Consider the following 25,794-nt stretch of genomic DNA (forward strand, 5'->3'; position numbering starts at 1 on the left):
GCAATGTTATATCTTCCTCTTTATTCTACCCTTTTCTATTTCGTCCCCTTTGCCCCTCCGTGGGATCTGATAAAAAATTTTTTGCGAAGCCTAAATAAAGCTGCAGTTTTGATTTGCGATTTAATTTCAACAACGTACTATGCTGCTCCGAAGCTTCCAATATTCGCTTCATTTCACGTCTCGCTAAGCACTAAGCTAGGTGAAGGCTAGAAGTGGCTTTTGCACGCATTACGTATCTACCTTTCAGAAATCTATGTTCGTACCCATGTTCTCTCGGTCAGTTTAAGCTTGCCGAAGAGAAAGATATGATGTGAGTCAATGAAACTAAGCGTGTCAGATGTCCCATTTATTGGAAGGAAATTCCGTGATGGCTCCACAGATTTCTCCCAAGGATATTCCTCGAGGAGAAGAAACTTCTGATTCGGAAGAGGGCGAACCAGTGGCGCCAGTCGTCTTGGAAACCTCCAGTAGTGACGATGAAGACAACATGGCGGAGGACGAGCATGACTTGAACCAGGGATACGTACAGTTAGCTCAAGACGACAACGAAGGGCAACAAACTCCAGATCAATGGTTATCTAATGTAAGTACTGTAGTTTATCTTTCGTAGATCAAAACATGTCAGCCTTGCAAGCTACAGCTGTATGCTACTATTTTAAGCTTACAATACATGTTTGTTGACATCAAGGAAGGGCCTCTTCAAAACACCAATGTTATTTCAGTAGTAGCAGAAAATTTCCAATGAAAGGAAGTCATCCTTTCAGGGAGTAACTTGTCTCCAGAAGGCTGGTTTTCCCTGTCACATAAGCTGAAGTACAAGCATAAAACTCACTTTGACCCAGGCTTCTTTGATAACATCGTAAACAATATGGCAGACTCTGCCTCTGAGCCATGCATTTATTTGACAAGAATAAGTTGGTATGGAGAATCCTGTTTATTCTGTGCTTGCGTATGTCATTCGTCTTACAAAAGCTAGTGCTCAGTTCCCCCATAGTCTCTAGAATCGCAAATTTATCAGTGATGTGTGAGTGGTATCAGAGTAACATCGATTAGTAACATCCCGATGTTACTAATCGAACTCAGTTGAACCCCCAATCACTCCATTGGGTTTGAACAGTCAATCTCTCACAAAAATTTTGAGCAATCGATCCCAATCAAATGCTCAATTGTGTTCAATTAGTTTCGATTGAGTTTGACTTGGGTTTGTTTAAGGTTTGATCGCATTCGATTTGAGGCTACATCCTTAATGTATGTGGCATGGTGATTGCAAAACAACAGTGGAGTTCGAATTTAAGGTTGGTCAGATTGCATATTTCAACTAGAAATGGGGGTATGATACAGTACATGTAGTAAAATCTATGTATTTTCCATGCCCAAAGGTTATTACAATAAAAATATACTGGCTAATTATTAATTTGTAGCTGCTTCTAAGACAGACTGTTAAAACTATCTGATTGTGTTCAACTGAATTTGATAGGGTTTGATTAGTTCAGAAATTGAATGCAATCAAACTCTCTCAGACAAATTTTTTGGTTCAATTAAATTTCGATTACTGGACAGTTTGATCAGTAACATTGGAATACTGTATCCTGGATAATATCAAACCTCCATATGTGAAGTCTGTAAGGATCATTGTTCTTTAGTAATTGACCGTTTTAAAGACCTTAATACTTAATTACATGTACATTGTATGGTTGTCCTACTGGCTACATGTAGATGTTGTAGGGTATACATGTAACTTTCCTTTGCTACTGTGCTGAGTCAGGAGGCACAGTGACGTAATGTCTAGTACACTGGACTCTGGATCAAATGGTCAGGGTTCGAGTCCTGGTCAAGATCATTGTGTTGTGTTCTTGGGCAAGACACTTTACTCTCACAGTACCTCTGTCCACCCGGGTGTAAAAATCGGTAAATGTGAATATGCTGAAGCATCTCATCCAGGTGGAGTAGAAATACTCTTACACGTGTAGTTACATCATGCAATGGAAACTGGGCTAAGTTCCTGTGGTACTAGGGTCCACTTGATCCAGGCCTTCTGATATTACGCGATGGTGCGATTTCGCACAATCGACCTTAAATCGCATCCGATCATACAATTCACAAAAAATCGCATAATTCACAAAAGAACGCACAAAATTCATAAAATAAAACATAAATCAACAAGTTTCTTCGGAATTCCTGCATAAATACGTCATTTTAAAGATGATTATCTTGGAAAAAGCCTAAAAACCTTTGTCACCTTCGATTTTGTAAACATTCAAAGCTGCAAGGCGTTATTTTGCATGTTGGGGGCCTGGTACGAGTCTTATTCTTAAAGAGTCGCCTATTGATGAAACACAAACACGCCCTTTGTTCAGATTAGCCAATCTGAATGGCTGATATATGCACGATCGCACTCGATGGAGTTTATATGTTTGATTGGAAATATGGTTTGTTAATTGTTAAACTGGAAATGGTTCGACATTTTTAACCAAATGGCTTGTTTTACTGGCTACATTCATCTGTGTAAACATTTGGTCATAGTATGTTTTCGTCACCTTGCAAACTTTAACCAGTGAGATTTTTGAAACATGTTGAAGAAAATTTTGTTCGCAGTCAACTTGTAAAGTAGAACCCCGCTAACTTGAGTCGGTTTACTCCAATTTCCCCTGGATTTGACCAAAAAATTTCAGTCGTGACTCCCCTTTGATTATCAACTACTGTCTACAGGGAGAAAGACTGTTTTATTATGTTCAAGTTAGTTTTGTTATACAATACTATTATGAGATCAGATGTGAGTTTGACAAACTGGCATATGTTATAAATTAACCTACATGTACTGTGGGGTTTTATATAAGTTTATGATCTGCCTGCTTAATTATGGATTGAATAATATTATTGTCAAGCAGGATGAAGTGTTAAAAAACTGAAAATTCAATGGTGGTTTTATTGATGATCCTTGCAAAATAAATTTAAAAACGTTGGTTTGTTGTATTCAGAAATATAATACTGCACATAAAAACAAAGCGTAAGAAGCTAATCATAGCATGCAAGAATGTCAATAATTATTGATCATTCATTTGGCATGTTAGCTGTGTCCTTTCAACTTTTAACGTGGTGCACTGATAGTGCAGAAGACCTCATTTTTTTTATTTATCCCAACTAATGTCGATCAAGATGCATAATTACTGTTCCTTTGTGTTCAAAATGTCTTTAGGGCCGCAAAAAAGTGTTTTTCTTATCCTGGAACCTTATAAAACAAGCTCAAAATTGCTCAGAAAAAAACCGCATAATTTACATTATTTATCGCACAATTGGCCTTTCTAATCGCATAATCTGCCCTGCAAATTTCGCATAATTTGCAATTTTTCTCGCACCCTATCAGAAGGCCTGTTGATCGGACACAGACCACTAAGTCCTTTTAAAACCTTTACTGTCCAAGACCCTGCCCTCCATTGTTCAGAGTACTGATAAATGCTATGCACCAGTCAAATCCACAATCGTTATTCAGTCAATATTGTACATTCATGTGTAGTTGATTTAAATTGTTGAATCTTATCCAGTGGACAGCTCTTTGAATTTATCTGGTTGAGGGTTATTCAAAGAGTTGTTTTATGCTATGTAACATGTACATACAATATGTATTCATTATAACACGGTTGGTTTTGTTGAATCACTTATCCACTGGGCATTGTTTTATCTGACTCCTGGTTGTTTAAAGGATGGATGGTATTATCCATCACATAATAACTGCATGTATACAAATTGGATATCATAGTGTTTCTGGTGTATTGGTACATATAATTAAACAATAGCCTTCATTTGGCATGATGATATGCTCGTATATTTGTCTGCGGACATTATCTGTTCCAAGAAGCAAACATTAGGCTTTAAGGAACAGATAATGTCCAAGGACAAAATTTCTGAGCATATTTTCGGGCCAAATGGAGGCTACATGTATTGTGTTTGTTATCCTTTATTAGCCTTTAAAACTGTGAAATATCACCTGCATATTCCCCAGGTTTACATGTAGCTGGGGCATATTTCCATCATGTGACGCATTTAGATCAATTGTGTGCATGCAAAAATATTTCATGGATGATAACACTGATTAGCCTCTAGCATCCTAAACAAATGTTCTTACATGTACATGTAGGTCTTGCCTAGTTGCAATTTAGCTCCTAGAAAGCAGTGATATTAATCTCTACAGGTGGCTTAAACTTTGTCCATACTTTGAGCAACTTGGGCCAGTGTCTGGTTGTTTACTAGTGGATAGCACTGCCCAGTTGATTCTTTTTGGACTTCCCAACTGGTAAATATTCACTTCCTCAAATTCTTTTTGGATTGGCTCTCTCTAACACTTTACTGGAGATATCAAGTGATAATGATGTACTTGCACTTTCAGATATATTGTTAAAATATTTCTACTGTACGTACTTTCCAGAAGCAAATTTGGTTTACCATTCATTTTTCAGACAGAGGAGGAAGGTTCAGAAGTTGAAAGTGCAGTTATAGTTACTGATGATAGTGACAGCAATAGTTCATCATCTGCAGTCAGAAGGGCTGAGCCAGAAATGAAACAAGGCAAGTGTAAGGTTCTCTAGAAGTACTGCCAGCACCCAGCGAAAGCTGCCATCCAGTAGTCTTGGGTGTGCCAGCTACCTTAGAGATTTTTGAGAGAAAAATTGCATCTAGGAACAATGTTAAAGTTCTACTAATTTTCTTTTTTTTTTTTTTACTTTCCTCTGCGAGCTTCAAGATCAAAAATCATGTACATGTACATGTACAGTGTAGGGTGTTCTACATGTATCTGAAGTAATATTTCACCATTGATTCTTATTACAGTACTTCTTTATACAATGTATTGCTCATGTGTTTTCAAGAGGCAGATTTATGAAACAAAACAAAATTACTTTTGTCTGGGACATGTCTCTTTACTGGCCATTTTTACTTATTATTTGTCAATATAATTGTCTGCACTGCACATTCCTGCACCTTGCTGTTTTCTGACATTTCATTTCTATTATTTCTAATGGAAAAAACTGATGGTAACTGCATTTAGCCTGAAGCAAAACTTCTCTTGTCTCACACTCAGCTGATAAATATATGTGGTATTAGATGTTGACTTGTCTTTTCTTTCTTCATTCAGAACAAGTGGACCTTATCAGACAGGTCATGTCAGGAATTACACTTCCCACGTCAGCCATTCCTGAGTGGGCCAAGGTTGTGCCTGAAGAGAAATGGAAAGCATCTCTTGTATCAAGTATAACAAACAGACCTCAGTCACCACCAGACAGTGAAACAAAGAAATAGACCAAAATGTACTTGTTGGTAGTTGAATTATAAAATTTTACCATAGTGTGCTATTCCACAAACTGTAGTATTTATACAATGAAGATCTGGAGGAAAGTGACTTGAAGTCATTAATTATTGCCTTTACAGTGTCTTGTAGTAAATAAGTTATTTTTACCATGTTAAAGCAGTGCTCAGGTTGTTTACCGCTTGGGGATGTTGAACGACTGGAAATCCTCTGTTTTAATGCACTGAATTCTCCAAAGCAAATTAGTAAACAGCATCCAGGGTTTGGTTAATTGGAGAGCAGTGCAAAGAAAGGTATACGTGTAACTGAAGAAATTGTGTGGGGTTAAGCCTGATGCCTTTCTTCACTCTCCATTCTTTGTACTGTTGCTGACTAACCAAATCTCTAGAACAGGCTAAGGCATCTTAGGCAGATACAGGGGTTTGAGATACCCCCCTTTAGGGGGTCTGGGGGCATCCTGCCCTGGAAATGTATTAAAATTGAGGTCTTCAGAAATGCAGTGGGATTTCTGGCATTCTGTGGCCAAGTAAGCGTGTTATTATATCATTTGTTTTTTAATTTAGGGGGTTTGGCTGAATCCCCCCAAACCCCCTACATGTACATGTAGATACATGTACATGTATGCTCCAGGGCAGTGCTCAGCAACCCTGCCTTATGATCCGAAGGAGTGATTAGATTGTTATGATGCAATGATTCTCGAACCTGGATCAATTGGTTGACTATTGTAAATGTAAGGTAGTTTCAAGGAGTTACTTCTTAGACCTTAAAAGTTGGCCACATTCAGCATAACTTAGTCGCGACTGGTGACCAGACGCCCGTCAGGCAGTAGCCTTGATTCTAATTGTCAGTGTTTAGGAGTAGGAGTGTTTAGGAGTAAAGATATAAAAATAAAGGTATAAAAATCAATGACCTGCATAGATATTTTAGATTGCTGATGTCAAGTGAACATACATGTAGATGAGTTCTTATCAATTTAAGCAGGAAATTTTATTGATGGAGGAAGACTTTGTGTGCCGATGTCAGTTTAACTTGTACATTACATGAAGTGTCAAGATGGTTTTGAGAAATTACTAAGCCTGTTACATAAAAATTCTGTTACTGAGAAATCACCATTTAGCCCCAAATAGACACCTCAGTAGTCTTGAATTACACTGAAGTTCTGATATAAAGTTTTTGCCATGACTGTAAAGGAAATGTAGACATGCTGAATAACAATCAATTGGCATGGAGAATTTACTAGGTTATTTCATTGAAATGTTACTGTAAGTGCAGTGAAAAGAAAGCAATAATGCTGATACACTAGATTTTGTATACTTTTTATGATAGCTTGAACATTGTAAGGTTGTATGTTGATCAATGGGCAGTGGTTTGTATAGTATTGCTGGACAGAAGAGTGCATCAGTTCATGTTTGTTTCTGATGACTCAGTCACAATCTTCAAGTGGTTGTAGCATACAGTAGATGCACAAAGAGGTCTGTGAATTAGCTCACTTCGTAACATAAAAACATACATGTGTTGATAAGATGCTGATTCAAATTAAAATGCTTGTATGACAAAAAATAAATATCTAATTGAGTACAGAGTTTTCCTGCATTTCTCATTGCATTTCTCATTGCATTTCTCATTTCTCATTGCTCACTGTGTGCCTGACTTTGGCTTACTAAGTTCTTGTGCTCATATAGCATGGTGCAGATGAGTGCCATCTTTAACTCAAAGTGTAAGAGCATGCTTCCATAGCAACTGTCCACCACTTTATTGTACATTAGTTCTTTATAGGTGCAGGTAAAACTGTTGGTATGTCATCTGCTTTTGCATCTGTAGGCAAATGTCACCACTGTGAATTTGCATTAGTGCTGCTTTGATTAACTAGATCTCTTAACAACTCACTTAATTATCCAACCACAATAAATGTAGTCCAAAAAACACATGAAAAGGTTCAAATATACAGCAAAATTGTATAATTAGTTTTTTGTACAGCAGAAATCCTACTTGTTAGGTCTGCGCGAGTCATTCAAAACTGTCGCACTCTCCCTCTTTCGCTGATAAATTATTATTGATTATTACTCTTATTAGATGATTTGATGTGCAGTACCAAAGTATAATTTTACTCGTTTGTGTACGTATTGACTTGCTCATCAAAAGACAGAACAACTCATAACTGTACAGAGCAGTACTTAACACATCAAAACATCTAATTACGAAGCCTCGACTGTGCTCTGTTCTGTTGTAAAGGACGTATGTAGGAAGCGGTAGAGCACGAAAGAAGTGTTGGGCGAAACACGAAACGTAGTCGAGTGTTCTCCCCTACTACGTGGGTGCTCTTCCGCTTCCGAAGTGCTTTACAACAGAACAGAGCACAGTCAAGGCTTCTTTATTTGTTTCATGATAAAGAATCTATTAATTCTGCCGCACATTCAGCTAATATTTCCCACCAAACTCAGTTGATTTTCCAAACGAGGAAAAGTGACGTCAGCGGGGGTCTGTTCTCTGATAACCCAAGCTAAGATAAGCCAATCACCACCTTTGTTAGAACTATTCAAATAATTTGATTGGCCAATGGGGGAAAGTAAACAAGGCATTTGTCGGTACGTAAGCTTAAATTCTCGAGCGCTGTGCAGTTAACTTTCGAAGGCAGGATGAGAACGACAGAGCGACTGAGAAATGGTAAATAACTTAATTAAGCTTACCTCAAAAATTGGAAACCAACTCGCGACGAAAAGCTGAGCAAATTATTCGGAAAAGCGAAAAAATAAAAAAATAAAAAAAGGGCACTGACAACACAACATGCAACGATACGCCCAGCAAGCTGTAGCAATATACATACATGTACGTACATATCCGTTATTAAAGTGACTGGTCGTTCTAGTGCCATTGCAGTACTAATTGGAGACACAGATAAAATACAATACTATTGAAAACCTTTTCAAAGAGTGAAACCAAAAATCTTTAAGGCTCATAACTTACAACATTTTTCTTGAAAAAAAAACTACCTAAAACAAAGAATTATTTAAATTATAAATGTATTTCTTATACAGTGAGAACTAAGTTCAACATTATTTACAATCTCTCCCACATCCCTCTAAAACAGCTTACATATCCTTTAAAAAAATTAAAACTTACAGCATTTTTTTAAAAACTACCTAAAATACAAAATTATGAATATATTTTCCTATACACTGACAACTAAGTTGAACATAGTTTACAACTTCTCCCACATCCCTCTAACGCAGCTGACATATCCTTTCAAAAACTTAAGATTCAAATCTTACAGCATTTTAAAAAAAAAAAAAACAACTACCTAAAGTACAGAATTATCTAAATTATAAATATATTTCTTACACAGTGACATCTAAGTTAAACATAATTTACAATCTCCCCCGCATCCCTCGAACACAGCTGACATATCCTTTATGCGTATCATGGTTCTAAAAGGTGACAAAGATTTGATGGTCGTTTCCTTTTTAGTTCGTTTCGCCTATAGCGATGACGATGGCTATAAGTATATGGCCACTTTTACTCCAACGTAACCAGAATCGGTCGATTGATAGGGAATGAGTTAAAACAACAAGTTAAACGAACTCTGCTTCCCATGCACACGAACGGCGTGAACCAGCGTTACCTATAGGTCGCCATTGCGCCCGTGTTCCCGATTTGATACAATGACATTACCAAATAGCACTCGTGACGATTCATTTCATCGGGATATCCCGTGGGACCGCGGAAGTTTTACACTCAGAATGGTTTAACACGGAACCATTTTTCAACATAGATGTTAGTGCGCGTTAAACACAAAAATAGAAGTTTCAATTTGTTATTGAAAGAGCATTAAACTGTTTCAACGAGGTTTCGAGTTGTTTCTCTGCATATTAAGTAGTGCTTGACATTAGACTCTAGCATAACTCACGTTTAACAACAACAGCCTTTTCTTTTCTTAGGGCCTGTTTACAAGGAGAGAGGGTTACCCTAGAAGGCGGGTTACCCTAGCAAGCGGGTTTCCCTAACACTCACACATTTCCTCTTTTTTTCTTCATCGTGTTTACAAGGCAGCTAGGGTTACCCAAGTGGGCGGGTTACCCTATCTGCGTGCTAGGGTTACCCTTACAGGCGGGTTATTTTTTCCCTTGTAAACACGCCAGGTCGGGTTTACCTGCCTACCCGGGTTAACTTTCTAATTGTTTCCAGACCCTTTGAGTGTAGCCGCGCATTAAGTTGTCCCGGGTTGTAAGGTTACCCTACCTGTAAAATTTTCCTTGTAAACCCGGGCTATCTTTTGCCCTCCAGCTAGGGTTAACCCGCTTGCTAGGGTAACCGTCCCTCCTTGTAAAACAGACCCTTATTATTCCTTTGCATTTACAGCCGCTTTCACGCGCTCATGAGTTTCTTTGAAAAATTCGAGGTTTCAAAGTCGAATATCGGTCAAAGTAATTTCCTTTCTCTGGCGTTCTTGGAAATTGATTTATCCTGTAATATTTCTAAATCATCCTCCAAACATCGGAGAAAAGAGAAAACGTTGCCAATCAGTATGGACGATCCCAATCCACTGAACACCAATTAGCAATTATTTTACTAGCGTGCGTTGGATATGAGATAGTCAACGAGACGCATAGTGCCTAATTGGCTATAATCATCTCATATCGTATCCAACAAGCGCGAGTGGAATAACTGTCTCATTAAAAACGCCCCCAAAATATAGGAAACTAAACTAAAATAACAACGCCCCCAAAAATTATGCGTATGCTTATTATATTTGTAGAGCATGGTATAATGGGTCATGTACCAAGATGGCTAAGCCAATGAAAACTCTTAAATTGCATTATCCAATGATCCAGTATTCAGTAATTAACAATTAGATTATGAGCTCGAGATTTCTATGAGGTGATAGTGTTTTGTTTTGAAAGTGAAGAATGATCATAGTAGAATTTAGTAGAATTTAGTAGAATTCTTACTTAAAATTTGAAAAAGAAAACAAACAAAAACCCTCTTAACACAAATTCAATTGCTTATTTTTTATAAGCCCGCTTGTTGCGTTCGAAGAACGCAAACCTAATTTTGACCTGTGGCTTTCTAGAGTTGGTTGCCCTGTGCACGGTTATATGCAGAAAGATCCACATTCCTGTAAGGACACCAAAATGGCCACCCAGGTTGATTTTTTTGCAGGGGCATGTCACGGCCAGTAAACTGGTACCGTTTAATGTTAAGACATGTGATAAGACATAAGGCGGACATGTGAACATGTAAGCAGGCCATGTGAGCTTGTCTTTCCGTTGGATCTTTCTTTGACTTCTTTCCATTCAGTCGCCGTAAGCTTAGCTATTATGTGCTCTCAGCGTTAGATTTTGGCGAATTTAAACGCTTCAACGGTAGCATTTATCGAAATCTGAGGTAAGTGTCCTTGTCTATTAACACGACTTGGCTTTGGGATGTTAACCGTGAGAACGGCTACATTTTGACTGCATTTGTTGATTACTTCCAGTCGCGACATACAGCTCAGTCTTTATCCGGTCGAAATTTTATTGTTTGGAATCGGTGGAAGTACTCTGAAGGCAAGATCCAAAAGTCTACTTTATTCATCAGGGGAAATACTCCAGTTAGTCGCACGAACTTTGTTTACGATAAAAGAGCGCGCCATTTCAAATGCTAGCTTAAATTTGTGTTTCCGGCTTAGAATAATGTACGCAATTAAATATTTTATGAAACTTGTGAGTCTACAGAAACTGGCGGCGTCACGCAACGTATCAACAAATCGTGACCTCTTCACTAGCATGGACTTTGACACTATGCACATCTCACCGGTAAAACCTCGGTTGCTGCTGAAAAATGTTGATTTTAGCAATAGACAAAGGTTGAAAGTCAGCTAGTGAAATCGTTCATTTAAGGTATTTATATTAAAGTGAGGGCGTCGAACGCACTTTCATAATCTCTGATTACTATTAGTTTACAGAAATATTTTCACGGACGAGTACTATCCATCCGGGTTTTGTCCTCGGACGGGTACTGCGGGCTGATAGTGTCTCTCCGCGGATCAACACTATCGCGTCACGTGATCAATTTAAACCAATAAGAATCGGAGAAAATTTAGTGGTGAACTATAATAGCTGATAGTATGTACGAGTACCTTAGCTAATCAGATTGCAGCATTTGCATTGGTATACTAGTAAAATTCTACTAATGGCCAATAGTTTACTATAGCTTAGCCAATCAGATTGAAGTATTCGCATTATTTACGACGTATTCTAGTAGAAGTCTACCAAAACTCGATAGAAACACGAAAAATGTTGCTCATGAAGATAACGTAAGGTTCTTGTGATTCATAAACAGTCGAATTAAACATTCTCCAGTAGCTCGATGCTGCACAAGAGTGTTTGGAACAAAATTACACTTATCATAAAGAGTCTCAAAAACTGGCATAACAAACCCTGTGTGATCCACTGCTTTTACACCGCGTTTATCTGCAAGCATTCCAACATACACATCGTCCAGTCTATACGGCTTAATCACATCAAATAAAGGAACCAGACTCTCGACAACATCATATGACATAACAAAGCCAGCACCACTACAGAAATCTGGATAGTGTGTACCATTGTACTCTTCATAACTGACACGCCATTTTCCACGTCGTAGTACAAACGGATTGTGATGAAGTTTACCCATATAAAGGCCTTTCTTAGGTGTTGTTTTTAACTGTAAGACATCTATTAAACGTTTAGGGTTGACGAACACATCGTCGTCTGCTTTGAGAAGGTAAGAAAACCCACAATATCTGGCTGCCCATTCGAAGGCCATCTGTATCTTCAAACTCTGGTTCCAGTAATGTTCATAATAATCCGCACGAATCATGTCGCCATAGACGCTATCTTCTTTTTTGAGTAAATCTGAATGTGTTTGATTCCTTGTCTGACCAAGGAGAAAGTATGTCTTCCACTGAGGAACATTGTTGTTATCGGCACCCCATGTTTGACGAATCAAATATCTTCTCTCAAAATTTGCTGGTGTAGACGAGACCAGGATAAGGAGAGGGTAGTGCTGTGTACACACAGTCTTGGTTATCAAAGTTGTTTTGTGCTGGAGCGTTGTTTTCCACAATTTAAACTCAGGATGAATTGCAGGCTGCGCGGAGGAGGGTTTGGGCTTTAAACGGCCTGAATCCCATTCTAGAGTAGGCAGCACATTCGATAGAGAGGGAGCGCCACTGCCTGAAGATGGCTTGTCGTCAAAACGCCTGAAAGTCGTGCCCAGGTTAAGAGCTTTAATAAGTCGTGAGCGTGTTTCATGATGATAGAAGGACGTCATGTGAAAGCCACTTAAATACGTTATTAAAGCAACTGCCGTTACCGTAACAAGAGAGAGCTGGATTATCTTGAACTTTATCGAGCCATGTTGTCTCCTTCTGAGTAAACACAACCAATTCCAAGGAAACAACAGACAGTGTTGTCGTCGATGAAGCATGTTCCCAGTGGGTGAATTGAAATGACTTCACTCCAAGTGCGAGCTCCTTCTACAAAGGAACAAAATTGTGCTGGTTTGATTAAAGATTTAAAACATCGTAAAAATTTTTATTTTTTTTTATATTGATATTGTATTTGATTGAGGAGGATAAAGAAAACAATGTAAAAGAAATATGCAAATGGGTTATTGACCAAGTGTGAGGTCAAGATGGCTAGATATTGGCCAAGTTCTTTTTTTTTGCGAGTTTATGGACCGAGACGGAGTCGAGGTCCATAAACTCGCAAAAAAAGAACGAGGCCAATATCCAGCCATCTTGACCGAACAAGTTTGGTCAATACAGGATTTATTATATGGCTTTCGGGGAAATTTTTCTTGCGGGACACGGCGGGTAGTCCCGAGCGAGCAAGATACCCCCATCTTGCCCGCTCAGGTAGCCAATCACAGCGCAGGATTTGATTCATCTTTCCCGCTCGCGGAGCTTGCCATATAATAACCTCCATTAACGCCTTCGGCGCCAAAGGCTCAAGCCACTAGGGAGGTTTGGGGCACGTGGATAGAAAACACATGACCCAGCCTTTCCATTTGGCACCAAACTGAGTGACCCACCCGGCCCCTAATCGAAGGTTGAAAATTTCATGACCCACCCCTAATAAAACATGACACTTTTGTCGCATAATCCAACAAAATTACATTTTGCATATGAACTAGCTTGTGGTGTTATTGACGTTTTAGGTTTATTTCTTAACAATAGTACAACCGTATCTAAATATAATATTGTTTTCCATTACTCTAGAAACTTTAAGTCGTGTCCGCAACGTATAAACTCTTGTTTTTAGGTCCTCGTAGCTTGATTAAAGATATACCCCAAACAGCAGTGATAAACATTTATTTCAATGCATTTTAATATATAACTTGATGTTTCGTATGCTAGTCAACATACATTTTCAAAAGTGGCTGTTACGAATTTTCGAAAGCTATTTATATCATAAATATTAGAGGTCTGGAACCTAGATTGAAAATATGATGTGCAGCAGTATGTTAACCTGCCTAGACGTCATGAAAAGTAACAGATAGTACGTAAAACAACAACTGCTCACTATTATGGCTCTGACATTTAGTGAAGGCTTAAGTGCTTGAATGAATAATCTCCTTAATGCTGCAATAAAAGTCAGTTTTGCTAAAATGCTAAAACGCTAAGATGTCAAAATGATCCCATTTAATGTCGTGACCACTGGTTTTTACATGATTAGCAACGGCTGATGAATGGCCTTTTTTTCAGCGAGGGCCTTGAATATTTGATTTTAACTGTCATGGAGTCTTCGTTTTGTTTTTTCAACGTAAAATTCGTTACAGTCCCAACAAACGGCTTTATGTCGACTAGCACATGAAACGTCAAGTACTGTTTTTTTTATAAAAAAACTGCGTTGGAAGACAATGCTTATCACAGGTGTTTGTGTTGTATTTATTTTTTTCCAGTGTTGTTCCTGTGGAACAGTGATCCATTTAGAAAAAAGCTGTAGTGAGTCCTGGGACTCACACAGCCAGCAAATTCAAGAGTGTGAGTCCCAGACCCATGAACACGAGTCCCGTACCCTTGCGGATAAATCGCATGTAGACATAAGTTGGCTAAAATTCAACAAAATTCATTGTGGTTGCCTTTACCACATGGTACAATACAGCAATGAAGTAAAACACGAAAAAATTCTCGTGCATGTATTATAAGTTAAGTTCAGGGGCGGGGCAGAAGACTCCTGAAATTTTCGTATAGGCATCATCCAACAAAAAATGACGTCACATCCGGTTTAAACTGCGCTCCGCGGCTCGTTTCACAAAGCGAGAAAATGGCGTTTCAATTACTCATGATTTCCCTCTATTTGTAAACCATCAGTTTCGTGTCATTTTATATTGAGTATGGAAGGATGTTGCAGACACATTACTTCGACTTTTGAAGCAAAAATTTCGGGAAAAGAGAAAAGTTTATTATTGTTTTGAAGCAAAATAACGGAGAGCCTTCCGTCATCGTCTGGCGAATTTTACACATTTGCAAAACTGGTGTTGTTCCGACTTTTGGTTCTTGTTGTTCGTGATTTAGTGATAACAATAAGTGCAATAGCCTATACTGTTAACAACAACCTGGATGAAGTATTGCTGGCCATAGTTTGCACTGTGGACTACGGGAACATAATTAACAGAAGCCGTTTAGCTCCGAAAGTCGCTGTCACCAGAGCTTTTGTTGCTCTTTGCTCACGTGTATTGGTAGAAGAGACAAGCTGGATCGCATGCTGAAGGTCAGTATCCCACATTCCTACATCTCTCGTTGAAGATTGTTGTTTTCAGTAAGATACAGTACATATGTATTGGTAGTTTGGGGTCATCAGTCTCTTTCTCTTTGGTGAGTGCTTTTAAAACGCCCAGTAAAAACTTGATTCACGGCATGGAAGCTTATGCCTCGCTGGATCGAAATTCGAGCAACATTTTCAAGTTCTAGTCCTCTTTAAAAGTAATTAAATCAATTGTTCAAATCCAAGCCATCAGAGGGAATCTGCCATTGAAGCTGCCCTAAGTTAAGGTCCTGTTTATGGACCTTTCCCTTTGAAAATCGTGGGGGTGTTCTTTGAGGCAACACAGGTCCCATTTATATGGTCTCGGGTACCCGAGATAACCCTTCCCCTGAGGCAACTTTATCAAGTGTATCAGATTTTTGTGACCTGTTGGTGACCAGATTAACAGAATTCTGGCACATCGTAGGAGTAATTTATGTACAATTTACAGCAAGCAACAGGCATCATTTTGTTAGTGAAGTCCCATGCATATATGTAACTCTTGATTATTTTGAGATTTTATCTTTATTATGTCATCAAGGCAATTATAATATTTTGATTCCTGCCCCAGCGGCAGGGGGGGGGGGGGGGGGGAGGGAACTCTCCTCTATGTGCTATATATAGCTATGTGCAGCCCCAAAGGGTATGGTTATTCAGCTGTTTTGGTCATAAATACTCTAGGGTAAGGCTTTTGCCCTCTAGTCTTTAATTTGTTATGTTTTTTAGAATAAGCTACCTCAATTTTCATCATTATTGATAAGACCATAAACAAAAGTCCTTCAAAACTTATGTTTAGGGCAACTGTAGCAGTCGCAACAGTCATAAATGGGGTACGGAAAATCACAGATTATGGTCATAAATAGGTTAAGGGTTTAACTTTTGTGAAGAGGGCCGCACTGACCCCCACCCAATTTTTCTGGGATGTACCAAACACATTTTCTTAGCAGTTACTACAGTCTTGCTTTAGTAAATCAAAGTAGTACTTGCTGCCAGGTACTTTATAAAAGTATAACCCCTCCAGAAGCCTTCACAAAGTACATGTAATATCAGGTGCTAACAATTTTTTTTGTGGCTGATTGAAATTTGGTCTTAAATTGTACTGAAGTGGTTCAGATTTAATATACATTATATTTTGTCACACTTAGTTCACTTATTTTAAGACTACTCAGCAGCAACTAGTACCTCTTGTATGACCATGCAGTAACAGTATACTCCAAACAAAAAAAAAAGTACATGTAAATGTATTACTATCCTGCCTGGAAGAGTGTGTAGAGAGAGCACACAGTGCAGTGCCCTACTGTATGTCTTTTGTTAGGTATAATAATCTTAAATTTAGAAGACTCATATTGATCTTAGAATTCACAAAAAAGTTGATTTCTTGACAACTCTCCTTTAGCTGTGTCACTTCATAATAAATTAGCAGTTTGGTATGTTGTAGCGTAGAACTTTAATTAATTAAGTTATCGCACCGGTATCACAGAGGTCATGGGTTAGAATCCAGTTCACACCTAATTTTTTTCAGGCTATAATTTCACCTTTGCTTAAATTGTGTATAGTACATTGCAATGATCAGTCATGTCTTTATAAGTTGATCAATGTGTATATGTCCCACTGACTTATACTTTAACAGTCTATCTTAAAGTTTGCTTATTTGTTTTAGTGTGTGGTTCTAGAAAATGTCCATACCCACCCCAAGGAGATTATTGGAAATTCCAGGGATGGGGAGGGTCTTTTTAAAGAAAATTGAAAGAAAATTGGAATTTCCATAGGGATGGGATGGGGAGATCTCTGTTTAATAAATACATAAATAATATGAACAGACCCATTATCTGATGTGAAGACTGTGCAATATATCCTGGCCAATGAGTTGCCAAGGTGTAGCGTCCTTGTTATCAATTTCAAGTACCAAATTAAAGAAGATCAGCATGTTAGATGGGAGAGGGGAATTTTTCAAAGTATCATAAAGTAAAAATATATATATTTTCCAAACTCAATCATGTTAGTAGTGTTAGTGTCTATTTATTTATTTATTTATTTATTTATTTATTTATTTATGAATACCTGTGAAGAGATAGTCATACATTCTTGCAAATATTCTGGGAGTCTCCCACATACCATTTAGATCATCCAGTCCCCCAGGAAAGTTATGAAATTTATTGTCCAAGTAAACTACTGAACCATGGGCTCCAGTGGGGACAGTGCTATTATGATGCAATTTGCAGATGTGCTACATAATATGAGCTTAACAGTTTTGTCACCATAGCAGCAGGCTGCATTTCAGACCTTCCCTGATATTCTAGGCTTTTCTGGCCAACTCATGGCCTTGATTAATGTTTTTCAAGCTGAAAATCACTGCATTATTGAAATTGGGTTAGAGGGGACTGGAAAAGATTGAGTTGCCAATTGGGAACATATTTTTATAGCCATATTAGTGTGTTGCCTGTAGAACTATAAGGCTACCAAGTTTCAATGATCTCTGCTGTATATATGGTCTGCACTTGATGTAATATTGGGTTTAGTGTATGACATCATTAGTCCTCTCATTTGCATATATTTTACACATTTTAAACTTAAATATCTCCAGAGTTAATGCAGATATTTGCAAAGGTAAACAGCATTTGTAATCTGTAGTGGAATTCTATTTGATACTCCTAAAAATTCTGAATCAAGGAGTAAAAATTTGATGATAGTAGCATGCCAAATCATTGAATTGAATTTATGCTGCTGACATTTACATGTACTCTAAGGTGTTGAAGAGAATTTTGGAGGGGAATTTGGTGTGTTTATTGAATTGCCAGAGGTTGGTTGGCTGGTTTTGTTACTGCTTTGTCATTATCTTCCATGTATTTTTTTTTAAAAGCAGAGTGGTTGATGGCAAAAGCAAAACTGGCAATATTCTCACTTACCTGTGTTTCTAAAGTCATGTTTTTAGGTTTTTGTGGTCAATCTATTAGTAGTTGCACTGTCTTAAATTACAATAGAAAAGATGTGATGTTAATTATGTAAGTTATACTTTAGTATCGTTCATACCAAAATTATAGTAATTTTTCTGGTTCAATGTTTTCCTCTGCATTAATTTGATTAAACTACTGTAGTTTATTTTTTAACGGAATTTAATTCTGTCAAAAGGGAGGTGGGAATCTGAGAACAATAGTGAACTAGACCAACAAATATACAGAAATCTACCACCATTGCTTTCATGGCTGAGTGGAGATGAATCTAAGTCAGACCAAAATTAGACAAAAAATTACTGATTTATTGGAGGGTTGAAATGGGATCCTGGCTATGGGAGAGTAGGAATCGGGGCTGAGGGGGGTGGGTGGTGTGCTTGTGAATTTAAGAACCTCTCTGAAAGTGAAAACAAAATGTAGGTTTGAAAAGTTTAAAGCGGAGGTAAAAATTATACTTTAATATATCTTGTTTATTAAGGTGGTAATGAGCATAATACCCACTTAGGGTGAGTCATTGAAACAATGACATAATTTATGTTTGTCTTTTCTTAGGTGGTTACCTCCTGGCATAATTATACACCCCACACAGGCATACAATGCTATGATTTAGATGATGCAACCTGCTTTCCCATGTTTAACATACACGTAAGAGTATTGATCAGTGGACCAATGTACAAGTGTGATTTCTCTACTGAAAATGAGAATTGTAATAAAGATACAAAGCCACTCTGGTGTGATTTATTTAATTATTCCTTAACGGTAAAGTGAACCAGTTAAACCAAAGGTTGCACTCTGTAAGATCAGGTGTACAAAAATTAAATAGAAAATTTCACTACATCAGTTTTATTAATTAAGTATACTTCTCTGCAAAATATAGTTGGTATGTTGTTGTACTGGTAAGAATATAATTTGGAAATTTTTTATGGGAAATGTTTCCATTTTAAAATGTAGCTCAGATGCCACAACTAAAGTTCTCCTTTCTGTGGTGTTTTCTTTTGTGGTAAATTGTGAAAACAAATTATGTTGACCTACATGTAAGTTAAAAAAATACACAAGTAGTAGCTCTTCTGAAAAAAAAAATGGTTTTAAATTTGTTGTTGTTTCTTCCTGATCATTTTTTCCTTGAACATTTTTATTTTCCTAATAAGTAGTTTAGCTAGCCATAAAAATGTTTTGTTGTCTCTGAGACCATTTTCAAGATAAAAAAGAGATTTGTATATAAAATTTGAATTTTTTTTTGGGGGGGGGGTGGGGGAGTGGGGATCTTTTCAGAATTTCCCTACAAAGATCACAAGGTACAAGGGAAGAGGTAAAAATAGAATTTTAAGTGTTAAAACATATGTTTTCATTATCAGTTTGGGCCTCTCTGTGATCCTGCATAGTATACTTGAGGATCATGTTATACCCATTTTAATCCCAAATACAAATGGAAACTTGCATTGACAATCACTTAATCTCTTGACACTGTTTTGTATTTTTAATAATTGCCTTTTTTCACAAAACAATAATTTGAACATCTTTGTTTCACAAGCTGGGAGGGGTGGGGGGGGGGGGGGGGTGAGAAGGGGTATTCTACAAAGTTTTAAATGGAAAGGCCTTATCTCAAGGTCCATTACCCCTTACCCTTTTGTATACATTTGTACCATTTTGATAAAAATGGCACCTCTTTTGTCGACCTTACATTGCAAAAGGGTAAATGTACCCCTTTAACAAACCTATTTAAGAATACTGCATCCCTTTTCTATTCCCTTGGAAAGAAGTTAATAAATAATATTATAGAATCTCTTCATTCTGGCTGAGGAGAGTAAATGAGAGCTTTTCAACAACATTTTAGAACCATGAGAATGGAATCCCTAAATGACAGATTTTCCTACCCTTTCATACACCTCAACTTGTGAAATCCCTATCATTAAGTTTATACCTGAAGCCTGAAAAAGGTACTCACCGTGAGCTGAGCCTCCCCACATAGGTCATTACAGAGAGCCTTACCACGTACACAAGTCAGGAACTCTTGACAAGTACTGTAAGTAGATGCTGGCCTTAAGACTGGTCTGAGCCAGCTTCCTCAGTTTTTTAGCACAAACTTGTTGCCCTCCGTCAATTTCTAGTACAAAACCTTTTCTTTGCTGATCTGGTCCAAGTTCACAGACACCAGCATCACTCTCACGACACTGACTCTATCAATGTCACTCACAGTCTGATTCTTCAGTTTCACTGCACCATGCTTCATCATCACTCATCATTGTTGGACATGAGCTCATTAGCTTGTAAAATTCACCACCCTGGCAGTGTCACTGTTGCTATTGCCTGTTCCCAGACTTCCTTTTATGGCTAGGTGTAGGGGCATGAAATTTCACTACTGTTTACGCACAATTTGTTTAGATGGCATATTGAAAGTGATGAATTACTGAAAATTGTCAGTATTGCTAGTGTTCTCTCATTTCCTCAGGGATTGAAATATCTTGATGTAAGATTACAAAGAGAAAGCACACTGAAATATAATGCACAATTTTTTAGTAACCTTTCAAAATGGGTTGCCAATATGACAGGGATTAATAGATGAGGAACTTGGTCTGCAAACAGGGCAAATGAGAGGGTTTGAAGAAATTAAAGGTGCATGCTTGACCTCAGTGGGGGGGGGGGGGGGGAGGGTATTGGAACTTAGCACTGCTGACGTCTAACACTGTTGAAACGGAAAAATAAATTTGATTATAAATGAGAAAAAACCACGACATGTCCAAATTACTCAATCGCCGTTAAAACTAATCCCCTTGCTTTTTTTTAAGGGGTTCACGGCCTGCCTGTAACCAAGCGTTTATCAATTAAGGGATTGCTTAGGGAAAACATATCTTGTTTAAGGTTCTTAACCAATCGTAACATATTTTATGGCATCAGTTTGAGTCATGAGCAAAGACACGAGTTTGTGTTAGTGTCGATCGGCAAGAAAGTTCTGCAAAGCACGTTATGTGTGTGGGTCTGTTCTTGCAGTGATACGATTAACAGCACTCAAGTACTCTCGAGTGTTTGGCAACAGTAAATTTTAAAAAAATGCGCTTCTGTTAATAAGGTTCCCCCATGTCTAGAAACCTGTCATTGTGCATTTTTCTTAGTGTGATGCCTACCTAAGAGAATAGGATATTTGAATTGAGTGCAACTTACCTAGAATTCATTATTTCCACACAAACGATGACTCCTGTGGAATTCAGCGAGGAAGAAATGGCGACATTTCGTAAAAAACACGCCTTCAAAACAGCGTGTTTTTGAATAAATAATTACCCTGTCCTTCAAACAAACTGATACGACGAGGAAGAAGACAAAATTTTGTTTATCATGGCCAAATAAAACGTGAAAAATATCCGGCCGATTGCAAAATATTGCCATTTTACTTACTGAGAGAACGATTATGCCATGTTCAAATTTGATTTTGCCGCTCAGCGCTCTTTTTTACCGGATGTGACGTCATTTTTTGTTGGATGATTCAGATACACAAAAAGTGCCAGGCGTCGCAGAGTGTTCTCCCCCGCCCCTGGTTAAGTTTCATATAAAGACACAAAAGAGGGCTAACAGTTATTTGTTAATACGTACAAAATTTTAATGTATGTGTGGCCAACTGTTTAGTAGTTCAAGACTTTGATTATTTGTTACAAAATAGGATGACCCACCCCCATGAGTAGCTGAAAACTGAATGACCCACTCCTTACCGAAGGCTTAAAAACTGATGACCCACCCCTCCATAATACTTTTTGACATTTTCCTTAGTAGCTTATATTGTTTACATGTCAATGTTCGGGATAATTGTTAGTAAGTTAAATAGAAGAGTCTACAGACTGTCAAGCCAACCGAAATTTTTTTTTCGCGATTTTCGGAGCCGGTTGGCACATGCGTGTATGGTCGCTACGTCCCTGATTCTAACACGAACAGTGATCCGTACGCGACATTTGTGAGGGGAATAATTTAAACCCTTAAGGACTCGGAGTTCACGAGAGCAATCGCTTGGAAAGGAAAAGAACAGCGTGCAAAACAGAGCATAACCTTTTAAACCCTTGACGGTGACAATGGTTTTCACAAACTGTTTTAAAATAACAGTTACCAAACATAAATTATATCTTGCATGACAGCCTTGGGGATAATTGTCAGTAGGTTAAATAGGAGAGTCTACGGACTGTAAAGCCAGCTGCTTTCTTTATTAAAGGCGCTTTTCCATAGTAAAAAAAAATATATGTTATTTGCCGGCGGAGAGCTCCGTATGGTGAAAAACTGTGACTGAGGTCTTGAAAATGGTCACTGAGGACGTAGCATTTCTATAGACTGTCAATCTAGCCCATTTGTTTATTAAAGACACTTTCAACTAGTAAATAAACCGGTTGGTACGTGCGTATATGGTCGCTACTGTCCTGATTTTAACGCGAGCAGTTCAATCCGTGGGCGTTACTGTTGGTGAGAAATAATCTTTACCCTTAAAGAATTCGCGACACCAATCGTTCGGACAGGAAAAGAACTGCGTGCAAAATAGAGCGTAACCTTTTCTTTCACCTTTTCTTTGTAGACACTTGGCTGCAGGTTGGTTTTCTGTGTATCAAAATATATTACACTGCACAAAATGGTCCGTACAAGGACCCTTCCTCAGGTCGTAGACATTCAGCGTATCTATCCGTATAAGACAAATATAAGGATGAGGCAGAATGTATAAGGTCCGCATAATGATAAGTATATTTCAGGGTTGGCCAAGGAAAATACCAGGATCTTACACACTTGTGGCAGGATTCCTTATATGTCAGCATACATGCCAGTATACGTGATGTATACTGAGGAAAAAAGGACCACTGGAAGGTCTGTGGACGGTGTGTATACGGAATCTTACAGTTGTGGTAGGGTCCCTTCTAGTTCAGGCCGCATGTCAGTATAGTGTGTGTATACTGGGAGAATCAGGAAGGGGTATACTGAATGTGGTGTCGAAGGAATATGTGCTGATTTCGTATATTTCGTGGATAATGACCCTGGTTTTTAGCTAGAATGAAATTTGTTTGCGGGACTCTCAGCGGCAGTGGCAACATTTTTATCGTTTTCTTCTCTGCTATTTTTTGCTTTCATCATTTCCAAATTAAAACCTGCTCGATTTCTATCTTAAACTCAACCCAGTGGAAGTTGTCTCGTGCTTCTCTAACACGTACTTTCCAAATGGAGTTCGTAAATAAAATTTACGTAAAATGTCCTCTGACGGCATCCGTCTCATAGAAACACAAGGGTAATATGCGGGTTAAGAGTTGCCTTTTCTTTCGCCTCCGTAGCCACGAGTACTTGAAGTTCCTTGGCTTGAAATGACTCTCTTCAAAAGTTGCCCTGAGAACAGCATTTTGTAGACTGCAATTTAAGTCCTTAGGGATAAAATGTACTTTCCGTTAAGCACGTTTAGAGCGCATTTCTGTGTAATCACCTGTACTAAAAACGGTTTAAGGATGTGTATAATTTCAGCAAGGTTTAATGATTTCGAGTGCATGCTCTTGCAAGTAGATAAAAACATCAAGATTATCAAGAGCTTATCTTGCTTACATGAAACTAAGGCTACAGCTTACCTGGACATGGTTAAAGTGTTCAGAAGTCATGATTTCTTCTATTGTATAGACCAAAGAGGAAGACTATCCATCTCCCTGTGACTGAGAAACGTTCTTTGTGGCACGATGCCGTGTTCAGTTCCAAGGTGAGTTCCAAAGGAAAGCGAAGACGACTCGATCGATTGCCGCACATAGTGTTCGCTAAATGGAGTTTCCTTCGTCTTATTTTTCTTCAAATTCCACTTCTCACCGTTTGCTGAATTACCGAATTAAGATCCCTTGCCTCAAAAACTAAGGTAAGTTCTAACCGACAACGAAATAAAAAAGTAAACCGTCTTCAACGAATCTGGACGCCTTTCAAATGTGGCGGTAAACCGGCAAAATCAAAGAAATTGGGTCACGTACGTCATGCATGGGTACACATTTGGTCTTCCCTTGGCAAAGCCGCTGACACTCATTGTGCTGTGAACCCAAACCCAACCAGAATCAGAAACTGATCAAGCATATCATATTTAGGTCTCCGGTCTCATTAGTAATCATAGCCTGCATGTAATCGCTCTGGCACTTCATCCTGTCGATTCCTGGGTCTGTTTTTTTTTTTTTTTTACGAACGCCTTTTACGTCGATACATAGAGATGAGATCAAAAGAAGCATTATTCAGATTATTGATCGATACCTTCAGGTGATCTTAAATACCGTTGAGAAATTAAAGAAGCGTAAATGAAAGATGCGTGATTAAGTCTGTAAAGAAGCGTTGTTTAGCGTCATACCCGGTTACAAACTATAATAATACCTTATAAGGCAATCCATAAAGAATACTGATATCTTTACGCAACGTGTAAAGGAGCGTACAGATGAGTTAATGATACCTTAACGCGATTCATAAAGAGGCGTAAAGAAGCCTTATTGATATCTTACCGCGCAAAGGATCGTACAGATGCGTTATGGATATCTTTACGCAATGCGTAAAGAAGCGTTGAAATATGTTATTGATGTAATGACACAATGCGCAAAGAAGCATATAAATGTGTTATCGCTATCTTTCGTCAATGATACCTGTGCGAAATTCGCAAGGAAGGGTAAAAATGCGTTAATACTGATACCACCGGCGTTTATAACTGTTTATCTAAATTAAAGCTTACTTTACACGCTCTTTACACGCCGATAAGTTCGCTAAGTAAGTTCTTCTGTACGAAGCACTCATTATCACGGGGTATGATTTTTCACAACAGCACTATTTTCAGCAGCGGAGGCTTTCGTTTCCTTCAGTTATGATACAAAATAACAAACGATTTGAATTTACTTTGTCAACTCATATCAGGTTCCCTTACACTAGGTATAAGGTAATCTCCACAAGACAGTATACATTAGTATAAGGATACAGACGTATACTGATAATTACACAGACCTTACACGTATACTTCAGTATACATCAGTATACCTTTCAGTACACATTATATATACGGGTCCATTATACCTCCTTATACATGCCATTTCATGCAGTGCATGCACAAGGTAGTCTTAATGCTTGAATTTCGCGAATCAAACAGGCTTCTGGGCTGAATTATTCTCTGCCACTCGCTTGGTGCTACTCCAGAGAAATTAAGACAGTAATCAGTTACAGGGGTGGCGAATGGTCCTTCAAAATCTCTGGGTCTCGCAAAATTTTAGTCGAATTTCTCAGGTCTCGCTGTCTTGTTTTTTAGCGGTTTTGTGCGTCTCGCATTCTCGCAGTCTCGAGTTTTCGATATTATTCAATATTATTATTGATATTCGAAATGACGTGTTCTCGTCACTTGATATTGAATTTCAATGAAGCAACAGTTTCAACCAGGTCGAAGAAGCACTTTAGAAGGCTGTACAAGCTCATTCTAGCTCTCAACTAAATCTGGGGCTGGAATTTTCAGAGCCTGAACGTCTCGCGCCCGCACTTAAAACACTTAAATGTCTCGGGCTCTCAGAGAAAAACGCTTGTCTCGCCGTCTCGCAAAGTCTCTTACCGTAAGTGTTAGCATTGTAAATTCGTGTGGTTAAAAAAGTGACTTACCGTGCTTGGAGTTTCCTTTAGTAATATTTCTTCGAAAACAATCTAAGCTTCGGCGGATAACAGAGTTATTGGTGAGTTTGACGTCCCTTAAATGGGTTTTCAATACTCAAACAATGTTCTTAAAGAATAGCCGTACAGGAGAGTCGCTTTCAGTCCGGAATATCCCGATATATTA

The 25,794-nt window shown here is 38.2% G+C and overlaps 2 protein-coding genes and 1 long non-coding RNA gene across 3 annotated transcripts; 2 read left to right on the forward strand and 1 right to left on the reverse strand.

The window, feature by feature from the left end:
• The first annotated feature begins 285 nt into the window (after positions 1 to 285).
• On the forward strand, positions 286 to 6,882 carry LOC110059137 (uncharacterized). Its single transcript, XM_020765820.2, has 3 exons — positions 286 to 583; positions 4,455 to 4,563; positions 5,129 to 6,882. Exons 1-3 carry the CDS (start codon positions 338 to 340, stop codon positions 5,290 to 5,292), a joined length of 519 nt encoding a protein of 172 aa, XP_020621479.2. The 5' UTR covers positions 286 to 337; the 3' UTR covers positions 5,293 to 6,882.
• A 146-nt stretch (positions 6,883 to 7,028) lies between these two features.
• LOC149106255 (beta-1,3-galactosyltransferase 5-like) lies at positions 7,029 to 25,786 on the reverse strand. Its single transcript, XM_089297935.1, has 2 exons — positions 25,620 to 25,786; positions 7,029 to 12,797 (listed from the first exon to the last, which is right to left on the reverse strand). Exon 2 carries the CDS (start codon positions 12,746 to 12,748, stop codon positions 11,579 to 11,581), a length of 1,170 nt encoding a protein of 389 aa, XP_089154061.1. The 5' UTR covers positions 12,749 to 12,797; positions 25,620 to 25,786; the 3' UTR covers positions 7,029 to 11,578.
• On the forward strand, positions 14,416 to 18,746 carry LOC149106256 (uncharacterized). Its single transcript, XR_016209749.1, has 2 exons — positions 14,416 to 15,036; positions 18,573 to 18,746. It is a non-coding gene; the product is annotated as an uncharacterized LOC149106256 (long non-coding RNA).
• Positions 25,787 to 25,794: the final 8 nt, after the last annotated feature.

The sequence above is a fragment of the Orbicella faveolata genome, unplaced genomic scaffold (assembly GCF_042242905.1).
Source record: "Orbicella faveolata isolate gen_17 unplaced genomic scaffold, um_ofav_v1 contig_3, whole genome shotgun sequence".
Lineage (NCBI taxonomy): Eukaryota > Metazoa > Cnidaria > Anthozoa > Scleractinia > Merulinidae > Orbicella > Orbicella faveolata.

Coding starts and splice junctions, on each gene's coding strand:
- LOC110059137 (XM_020765820.2), top strand. CDS start 338: ATGTCCCATTTATTGGAAGGAAATTCCGTGATGGCTCCACAGATTTCT. Junction 584..4,454: donor CAGATCAATGGTTATCTAAT/GTAAGTACTGTA, acceptor TTCATTTTTCAG/ACAGAGGAGGAAGGTTCAGA. Junction 4,564..5,128: donor TGAGCCAGAAATGAAACAAG/GCAAGTGTAAGG, acceptor TTCTTCATTCAG/AACAAGTGGACCTTATCAGA.
- LOC149106255 (XM_089297935.1), bottom strand. CDS start 12,748: ATGCTTCATCGACGACAACACTGTCTGTTGTTTCCTTGGAATTGGTTG.